Source organism: Festucalex cinctus, chromosome 13 (genome assembly GCF_051991245.1).
Source record: "Festucalex cinctus isolate MCC-2025b chromosome 13, RoL_Fcin_1.0, whole genome shotgun sequence".
Classification (NCBI taxonomy): Eukaryota; Metazoa; Chordata; class Actinopteri; order Syngnathiformes; family Syngnathidae; genus Festucalex; species Festucalex cinctus.
This window is the reverse complement of record NC_135423.1, coordinates 952,727-962,236: the sequence shown is the minus strand read 5'-3', so window position 1 is coordinate 962,236 and position 9,510 is coordinate 952,727. Positions and strand designations below refer to the sequence as shown.

At 41.9% G+C, this 9,510-nt stretch overlaps 2 protein-coding genes across 3 annotated transcripts; both read right to left on the bottom strand.

The window, feature by feature from the left end:
- Positions 1 to 847: 847 nt before the first annotated feature.
- Positions 848 to 3,648, bottom strand: b3gnt2l (UDP-GlcNAc:betaGal beta-1,3-N-acetylglucosaminyltransferase 2, like). 2 transcript variants are annotated; one of them, XM_077541458.1, is made up of 4 exons: positions 3,520 to 3,648; positions 2,045 to 2,630; positions 1,840 to 1,955; positions 848 to 1,591 (listed from the first exon to the last, which is right to left on the bottom strand). In XM_077541458.1, exons 2-4 carry the CDS (start codon positions 2,585 to 2,587, stop codon positions 994 to 996), a joined length of 1,257 nt encoding a protein of 418 aa, XP_077397584.1. In that variant the 5' UTR covers positions 2,588 to 2,630; positions 3,520 to 3,648; the 3' UTR covers positions 848 to 993. The 2 variants fall into 2 exon arrangements, with proteins under 2 accessions (XP_077397584.1, XP_077397585.1); XM_077541459.1 differs by lacking the exon at positions 3,520 to 3,648 and having other exon boundaries at positions 2,045 to 2,354; positions 2,444 to 2,623.
- Positions 3,649 to 3,970: 322 nt separating this feature from the next.
- Positions 3,971 to 9,058, bottom strand: napab (N-ethylmaleimide-sensitive factor attachment protein, alpha b). The gene is made up of 11 exons (XM_077541460.1): positions 8,812 to 9,058; positions 8,182 to 8,261; positions 7,986 to 8,102; positions 7,487 to 7,533; positions 7,306 to 7,383; positions 6,761 to 6,816; positions 6,591 to 6,675; positions 5,914 to 6,018; positions 5,771 to 5,839; positions 5,432 to 5,482; positions 3,971 to 5,309 (listed from the first exon to the last, which is right to left on the bottom strand). The coding sequence occupies exons 1-11, from the start codon at positions 8,907 to 8,909 to the stop codon at positions 5,208 to 5,210; spliced, it is 888 nt and encodes a 295-aa protein (XP_077397586.1). The 5' UTR covers positions 8,910 to 9,058; the 3' UTR covers positions 3,971 to 5,207.
- Positions 9,059 to 9,510: the final 452 nt, after the last annotated feature.

Here is a 9,510-nt window from a genome sequence, read left to right as displayed (position 1 = left end):
TTCCGTGGGTGAATTATGTTCTAATCACTACAGTATGTTAATGAAGATGTATTTTTTACTATTAATCTGTTAATACTTATGGCAAAATTCTTTATTCATAAATGCAAGTATGGAAATCAAAAACCCAACTTCACACACTTTCACATTGACATGCTCACCTATATTAGACTTATAAATGGCTCTCATAACATGAAGGCTATGAAAACTATCACTATTTGTAAAAAAATATAGATTGTTTGAATGTACATGAAACCCCTGGCATTATTGTTTTGTTTGTTTTTTGTTAAGTAGTGTTGTCTTTGTTTTGTGTTGTACTTAAGTATATTGATATATGTTCCATTTTGTTCAAATCATTATCCTGATCTGTACTTATTCTTTGGTTTAATAAAGGAAAAAAAAAAAAAAAAAACTCCGGCGTCGGCGCTGGCTTCCTGGTTTCGTCACAGTTGCACATGCCGCCCCCCAAACACAATGTCGCTCTGTGATTGGTCCGAACCACCAGCATTTAGGAACGGCGATTATCAGCGGGAGCGGTACAAGATGTGTTCTCCGGAGTTTGTCAACTCACAAATACCGCGAGAATTCATCTTAAGAGAGTAAATGGCCATCAAATTCGTCCTTTGGAAGTCGGATTTACGAATTTAGATGGGCTTTGTTTGTTAGCTAGCAGGCTACTTCCTGGTTTGTGGCGAATGACGTTTGTCGGCCATTTTGATTGGGCTATTCCATTCAGACACCTCCAATGATGCTGTTTTGCCGCCATTTTTATTGGACTATCCCATTCACACCCAAACTCCTCAATCCAGAAATCAGGGGTTGCTTTAGCATATATTTGCCAACTAGCAAACAAAGAAACAAAAACTTAATTCCACGCTAACATAGAGAAACTTTTTAATTGTGTCACAGAAACAAGAACTGATCCTACATGTGTTCTATCGGCGGAAATGCTTAAGCCATGTAACCATTTACAACCCCCCCAAAAAATATTTCACTTCAACAAGTCAGTAACGGACTGTGGATGCCCCTCCAGATCCTTTTCAACTCCTGGGGAGATCGGCGGTGGACGAGGATCGACTTCTTGTAGGTGCACAGGTTCTCGCGGTCTCTCTCTCGGATGTCGAACGTGTGGAAACCGGCGTGGGCCTGGGGCGAGACCCCCAGGGCACTGAAGCACATGCCCACGTAGACGTCGTCGATGGGGAAGAAGGGAATAGCTCCGCAGGTGGAATAGACCGGTCGCAGCAAGGCCCCGGAGATGACGACTCCGCCGCCGCCCACGTAGGCCGGGTAGACCCCCTCGTAGAAGCTCATAGGAATGTAGTACTTGCTCTTCGGGTCCCGCACCGGGCTCGCCGTCTTTATCACGTGCCCGGCGTACAAGCGAGCGGCCGTGGAAGGTTTGAGAGAGCCGAGGTAGCTCAGCAGGTTCCGAGTGTTGACCATGACGTCGTCGTCCCCGTAGAAGACGAAGGAGACCTGTGGACACCTTTCCAGGGTCCACCGGAGGAAGGTATCCATCTTGAGGGTCAGGTTGAAGAGAGACTCGTGGAAGTCGGCTTGCAGGACGTCGCCGTAGCGCTCAGCTTCGAACCTGAGCCATTGACGCCAACTTAGCACTTTTGTTGCTGGATGGAGCAACTTTTCAGACACTCAGCAAATTATTTAAGAAAAAAACAAAAACAAAACGTGACGTCACACTAGAAGGGTCTATACATTGTCAATTTAGCACAAAACTGCTTAGATTGTTTTTGGACAATGATAATGATGCAACGGCAATTATTTACCACCTTACACCAAATCGTGAGCAGCAACCCTTGAGGTTTAATTGGCAATACAGACCTGACCAGGGCGCTGACGTCCGGGTCGTCCGGCGAGGCGGTGCCCAGCAGGAACGCCGTCCTCACACGTAGGCCGCCATCATGGAGGTGCTCCCGCCCCCAGGTGTTGCGCACCGCCTGCGTGAAATAAACAGGGTCACTATTCAGTAATGGGCGGAGCAAGTAAGAATTGAATTGGAATTCAATCATTACTTAAGTCACGATACCTGCCGCCGCTCAAAGTGGGCCGGCATGGACTTGATGGCGAAGAGCAGGAAGGTGGCGTTCCCGCCGCACTTGTCCGGCTGGTCCACGAGGAAGGGAGGCGAGCGGCACGTCATCCGCCGCAGGAAGTTCCGCAGCAGGGGCGGGTAGGAGGCCACGTCGTGCACGTTGGTCTCAATCAGCTCCCGGCTGGTCTGCTGGCAATGAGGCCAAAGCGGGTCCCGCTTCAACGGGTCCTCGCCCCGGTCTGTACGTTTCAGGCTGGAGTGCAGAAGACGGTTCCAGTACGCTCCGTTTTCCGGGATGGACGTCCTGAACGCAGAAGATATGTTGACGCTCGGCTGGGACGGGACTCGGGTTTGGGCCGGGGCCCGGACCGGGGTTTGGACTTGGATCCGGACCTCCTCCCCCGCTTGTCGTGCGACGGCATGCTTTGGAAGCTTTTCCGATCTGGAGACCGCCTCGTTTCGTAGGTTGGAGTAGAGGAAAACGAGGAGCAACGTGGAAACGATAAGAACGGCTCGGAACCTCCGAGTGAGTCTCATGAGGGCGTTAGTGGTGGATCATCTTCGGAGAGTTGAGGCAAACCTGTGCGAAAAATGCAAGGAGTTACAGATCATTCTACAATTGGAGGATGCCAAATTCCGTCCAAAGCTTGGGACCAGCAACAAAAAAAGCTTTCTCAACTCTGAGCTCCCACTTCAGTACCTCCAGACGTTGCCGAGGTAAGACATTGAGACCATATCAAGATCTGTGTGTGTGTTATTTTAAAATAAACTCTGAAGCAACTTGTGGAAGCAGGCTAGCCTCGAACGGGAGTAACATGCTTCATCGAATGTCTTCCAGTTAACAGGTTTGCTAACATTTTGAGCCAAATGCTAATTGTTTGTGTACGTAATTGTTTCATGACAAAGCAAAACTGAAATACTGACATCTTTACATGTTATTTTTTTGGTCACAATAACGTTACAGATATTCCAACTCTTCAAAATGTAATGTCACGACTGGTCAGAATACGGTTGTTGGGATCGAGTCGACAAGGTTGATCAAGCAGGCACAATTGCAGGATTTAACGGGATCATCGATGTTAGCCGGCCACACCAAAAAAAATGTCGTTTAACAAGTCACACTGCTGCTTAAGTCGCTTTTGCCCGTGATGCCAAAGATCTCCCGGTCTCACTTTTTTTTTTTTTTTTTTGCTCACTTTTGTTTCTTTCTTTTAACTAAAACTATTTTTTTGCGTGAGAATTGCCTTTGTGGATGAAATGAAACTATTGCCAATATATTGCGAAGTCACATTTGGAGAGCCTGCTGTGCTCCACAAGTTGTCGTGGTTACTCTCCCCATGTGTTTAAACACGAACGCAATTAACGAGGGACTTCCTAATTAGCTGTGCAAACAAGCACGTATTAAAGCTATATTTTAGGCGACTTTACACAACCTTTAACATAAAAAAAAGAAAATAAATTAAACTTACTGGAAGGAGACTTGCCCGAGGCTGTTTACGGCTCGACGACGCCGAGGATCACGTGACCGTACCTGGAAGGTTTGTTCAAAACGTCGAAAATGTGCTATTGATGCTAATAATAGCGCGTAAGGAACTAGTTTACGCGGCGGAGGCCAAGCTCAGTATGTGCCGTAATAACGGGTTTTAATTTGTTTTACATATTTCTAGTAGCGTTTTATTTTTCTTAATGGGTTTTATTTTATGTATTTATATATCTACTGAAATTACTAAGTTAGCAAGGACGTGCAAAGCACAGTAGGCTGTGCATGTTTGTTTTGTTTCTTTCACGGGGGCTCAATAAGGAGTTAAATTCGGGTGAAAAGTTTTGTAGCTACTTGAAAAATTAAATGTGAAAATGAAAAAGTGTCGAAAAAGGTTGTAAAACGTCCCGTAAGGGAAAAAAAAAAAAAAGAAAAAAAGAGAGGATTCTTTGTCATTTTATTTTAAAATACAATTTGAGGATCACAACTTGACATGACAACACAATGTTCATTACCTTGATCAGTCAGTACCCACAAAAGGCCACTAGGTGTCGGTATTGCTTTGCAAACACTTTTCCCTCTATTGTTGCATCTGTCAGGTGCGTCGACATGGGGTATTTTTACTTTGTTTTATTTTAGTGGTTAACTTAACGTTTTACAGGTATTATAGTGGGGAACGTGACTTCAAACATTGTCTGACAAAAGGTTTTTACATGATTTTTTTCTCCTTTTTTTTGGGGGGGGGGCTGGTTGGGAGGTTTCTATTGAAAGACACAAAACCCAGTCACACGTAAAACAAAACAAAAAAAAGAAAGCAGAAGCGCTACTCGACTGCTCTCGTCCCAAAAACATGCAAAAAGTTCATTATGACTTAGAACAAAAGCACACAAGTCCTTGAGGGGGAATATTAGATTCTTATCCTGAGGGCATGAAAATGAAGACGAGGAGTCATAATGGCACAAAGGCGGGATGGGGTTACCAGAAACTGCTTATAGAAGTTTTAAATCGTTACCAAAACATTTTATTTTAACATGCATTACTAAATGATTTCTTATTGTGTCTTATTTTATATTTGGCCAGTCACCTGACTTTTTGTGGGTCTGTTGACACCATTTCCCACCTAAGTCAAAATATGGTTCATTTATTTGTAATACATATATATAAGTATTTTATCATCAATTGTAATGTCTAGTTACTTTTCACCCACCCTGCAGTTTGCCAAAGGAAGTTTGTTGAAACAATGTCATGGGAGGAGCCAAATTTCGTCTGGATTATAGCAGAGACTTTGCATATGCATGCGCATGCTCAATTTAGGTGCGATGAATCTGAGGTAAATGTAAAATGAGTTCAAAGTGTTGATAAGCTGTTTTGAAATTATAGTTTGTGCACTATTTTAGACTATCAATAAAGGGGATTCTAAAAGTTTATGGGTGTCAATTACTTGTGGTTCTTCACTGTTAGTGGCAGGGCTCGGTCTCTTGTCATGTGCTGGCAATATGACAACAGACTAACAACCATTTCATGTACTCAGGAGGGTCGTGTTCATACTGAGAGATCGGATCCCGTGGATGTTACGAAAGGAGGACGTAAGGTCTGAAAGGTACGTAAAGATGATGGGAGCGAGTGAGAGTCAAGGCAAAAAACACGAGAGACGCCGTGGCGAGAGCTGCGGGGAGGTCAGCGCAGGTCGCTCTCGTCGTCCTGTATGGTTTTCTTGATGCGCAGCAGCATGGTGGTGAGCCACTGGTCAAGCCGCGAGATGGTGTCAAACTCCTTAACCTGGACAAATTTAAATCAATAAATAATCAATCAATCAATAAATAAAACGCACTTTTAGTTTACCGGTAGTTGGACTTGGGACACAAATGCACAATACTAATAAACGAGCGTGGTCCACTCACCGAGTCAGTGTAGGCGTCAACGTTCTGTTCTTCATAAGCATCGAGCAGTTTCTGGTAAAAAAACAAAACAAAAAAGGACGTGTGAATTTTTAAGACACAGTTCAAGTGTAGTACCACGTTGTTGCCACAACATGCCGGGGCAGCACTGAGGTTTACTGGATGGATGTGCAGCAAAAATAAGAGAAGAAAAAGCAGAGAAAATCCACCTGTGCCTCCAATGTGTTTTGGTACCAGCAAAAAATGTTTGTTTGTTTAAAAACAAAACAAAACAAAACAAAAAAACAATATAGACAGTTTGTAAGTTCAGCGTGTGACCAATCACCAAAAGATGGAACCCACCTTCACCAGCTTGCACTCTCGAGAGTCCGAAAAGGCCGGGAACATTTGTTCGTAGTTCTGCACAGCCAGCTAGCATGGCGCGAGAAAAAGATGAGTTGAGCATTATTGCCGTGACGGGATGAAACGCATTACCGCAAACTCACTTTGGCGTTCAGCATGTCCACGCAGAAGTGACAGAGCGCCGCCTTGAAGAAGTGATCCTTGGCGCTGTATTTGAGCAGCGTGCTGTCCATGGCGTACGTGCCCACCTAAAAAACACAAAGCAAAAACACTCCGTGGACTCAAATTCTCTCTTTTTTTTCTGTTCTCGGTCCAAAGGACGGCGCCATCTGGTGGAATTGTTAGGCTTAAGTCGATGATGATGTCCTCTGTCTGTCTGCGTTTGAGATGCCCCGTTTTCTTCGTGGTCCTTGAACACACCATGTGCAAGGCAATAAGGAAAGTGAAAAAGGATTTTGTTTTGCTTCTTCTGTCGTGGAAAATCCCTATTGTTTTTCGTTCGAATTATTATTATTATTACCACTATTATTAATATTATCTATTTATTTATTTTAATTTTTTTTATGCAGCAGCAAACGACCCGTGTACGTCCAAATTCACACCAAGACGTATAAATGTTACACAATACGTCATGACCTCAAGTTCGCGATATTTCACATTTTTTTCGCCCAAAAAATACACCGGTAATATCGTAGAAGGTATGATATGGATCACCCTTAGTTTATAGCAATTTTTAAAATAGATTTCCATCAATAGAAATGCTGAACAGTACGGAAAACAAAAATATCGATGAAGCCAGTGAAGTCAGTTTTAAGCGGACCTGCTCGTAGATTTCAATGGCTTTGGGGTACTGCTCCAGCTGGGCGGCGTAGGTGGCGACCTTCAGAAGGCACTTGTTGGCCGAACTGGGAAAAAGTCAAGAAGAGAGCTGCTCAGTCTGAGGTGACGACTGACAAAAAAGGGACCTGGCGATCGATGACAATTACTCACCTGGTGGATTCTTCGCCTTTGTAATAATCTGCTGCTTGTTCATAGTGAGCGATCGCCTGCGAGGAAAAAAAAAGACACCTGGGTCGTTTCATTTTTTATTTAATATACCCAAGATATATATGAAATTGTTTCATTGGAATTGTCGTTCATGCACATTTTGCGTCAGAGAGTAGTCGCTGTCTTGAAGTCTTACTTTACACACTTCAACATACTTACTTGACCCCAAGATGTTGCACAAAAACAAAAAAAAAACAGTCAAAAAGAAAAAATAACTTTTTTAGCAAACACCAGAGGATAGATTTCCAATAATTTATCTGGATTATGTGAATTTACGAAAGCTGAAACCTGAATGTGTGGGGTTTACTGTATTTTACATTATTTTAATGTTTTGGTATTTAAAAAAAAATATATAAAAATATTTTTATTTTGGGATTATATTTTCATGCCATGTTTTGTATTTTTTTTTTAATACTTTACATTGTTTTTTAAATTAATTTTTTTCACGTTTTTTTTTTTTTTTTTAACATATTTTCGACTTTTGGCACCTTGTCGATGTCCACCAGCTCTGTCTCGTAGATCTCGGCGATGCTCATGTGATGTTTGGCCGCGATGGTGAAGCGGCCCTGAAGTGACGAAAAAAATAATAATACAATAAAAATAAACACCAAACAATCACATACCAGTGGAAAATTAACATTTTTAATTTTTAAATAAATCCAAACTCACCATATCTGTATATATCTCGATAGCTCGGTTTAGACAGTTTATGGCCTCTGTTGAGACAAGATATAAATTCAGCCTTGTAATCCCTTCTAATGTTTTTTTTAATGATTTTTTTTATTATTTAAAAATGTATTTATATATATATATATATATATATATATATATATATTATTAACAAAATTATAAGTCTACATATTACTATGCATTTTAAAAATTTTGAAAAAAAACAAAAACGAGATGATGGTGTCTTGCCTTTGGAAGATTCTGACAGGGAAGGTGCACACAAGCAACAAGCGCCAATTTCAAGGCAAAAACGGGTTTACATGATGCAAAATGTACTAGGAGTGTGACGATATATCGATATATCGTCTGCCGATAGATTAACAATACGCCTACGCGAGTATCGCAATATTTGTAGTTAATAGTAGTTAAAGCAACCCTCGTTTTGTAAAAGACAAAGGCATGATAATGCCACAGTGTCGTTAGACGACCATTTTTTTACCTTGCGGGTCGGCTTTTTTGAAGGCGTTCCCGGCATCGATGAAGTTGGTTGCCGCGTCGTGTTTGCTCTGCATCTGCAGGTGGAGGCGAGCCGCCTGGGAGAAGGCGTTGCCCGCCGCTGCGAAATGAGGACATCCCACATCAAAACGGTAATAAGGGAACAGCAGACGTGTCGGTGATCAGGAGAAGCGACGTACCGCACCAGTTCTTGGCCATCTTGAACATGTTGGCGGCTCTCACGTACAGTTCACAGGCCTCTTCCTGCTTGGAGGAACCCCTGCGAGTGACACATGATGAGTTACTAATATTTAATATTAGCTCCTTCAACAGCTGACAAGTAATTTCATAGTTGGCCATTTTGCATTTTTTCCACACTTCTTCACATTCAAATCGGCGTTAGAAAGGTTGGGAAACTGCTGTAAACAAATGATGACCTGACACCTCCTGACGCGTACGACCTTCACCGCTAGATGGCGTAATCTGATAAACATTATTTGTTTTATTAACGAAATAATTCTTGTTAATCATTCACTATTCTAGTGGTGAGCCTAATTGAAACGCACTAACATCCTCGTGACAAGTAATTGACAATTTCGCTCTGTGTGTAGAGCGTAATACGCAATTTTAAGTATTTTCAGCAGCGACCACATTGAGAGTAATCGCTTAAAATGCTCCACAACGATCAAACGACACATAAAATACAGACAATGATATGAATACAAATTTTGTTTTTTTTTTAAATCACATACGACTTGTCAAGTTTGTCCGGCGACCTTTTTCCGCTTACTTGGCCCTTTAGCAAACGCGGCTACAGTGGTGCGACTCACCCGAAAAGCGCCCCAAAAAACGACTGCGAGGACTTTAATTTCTTTTCTGCCTCCGCCATCAGGGCCGTGGCTTCCTTCTCTTTGCCGCTGTTGTCCATGTTGGCGGCGAGTCTCCCGGTTTAGAGAGAGGAGGTGACAGAAAGGCGAGAAGTCAACAAAACTTGTAGCATAAACAGCAACCGTTGATTTGTCACTAGTCGCCAGCTCCCCCTGTCACGTGACATGGGAGCACCGGAAACGTTTTTTCGGTGCGTTCAAGGACTGTCCGTTAAACAACAACTGCCTCGGTAGCGAATGAAAATGTATTGCGCTAAACAGAACCGAACTGTACTGTACTAGGAAACAGATGTAATGTACCGGATTTTAAAGAATTAAAAAAAAAAAAGACTCAGTTATTATATTATATATATTATATATTCCGACTGTAAATGTCATCCTAAAAGAGTAAGAATAAAATACATATCAATAACAATACATTTATTAAAAGTAATATTAAGGTAAAATACCTTTACATAACAATAGCAATGTATTCACTAAAAAGTACAGTACTGTACTATTAAACTAAAATGTCGATTTGAGACACAACGGACTAACAATTAGATAAACATCCAAAAAATACAATTGATTGACATGTACTGTATCGATTTATTATTATTTTTTTGTTTCCTTCTCCAAGACCTGTTAAACAAAATTTCAACT

What these genes read in the sequence shown, in the direction of transcription:
- napab (XM_077541460.1), bottom strand. Translation starts at nt 8,909, where the DNA reads ATGGACAACAGCGGCAAAGAGAAGGAAGCCACGGCCCTGATGGCGGAG. An exon ending in TTTTTTGGGGCGCTTTTCGG is followed by an intron (nt 8,262 to 8,811) that starts GTGAGTCGCACC and finishes TGTCACTCGCAG; the next exon opens with GGGTTCCTCCAAGCAGGAAG. An exon ending in TTGACGCCTACACTGACTCG is followed by an intron (nt 5,310 to 5,431) that starts GTGAGTGGACCA and finishes AAATTTGTCCAG; the next exon opens with GTTAAGGAGTTTGACACCAT.
- b3gnt2l (XM_077541458.1), bottom strand. Translation starts at nt 2,587, where the DNA reads ATGAGACTCACTCGGAGGTTCCGAGCCGTTCTTATCGTTTCCACGTTG. An exon ending in CCCACTTTGAGCGGCGGCAG is followed by an intron (nt 1,956 to 2,044) that starts GTATCGTGACTT and finishes TATTTCACGCAG; the next exon opens with GCGGTGCGCAACACCTGGGG. An exon ending in GACGTCAGCGCCCTGGTCAG is followed by an intron (nt 1,592 to 1,839) that starts GTCTGTATTGCC and finishes TCAATGGCTCAG; the next exon opens with GTTCGAAGCTGAGCGCTACG.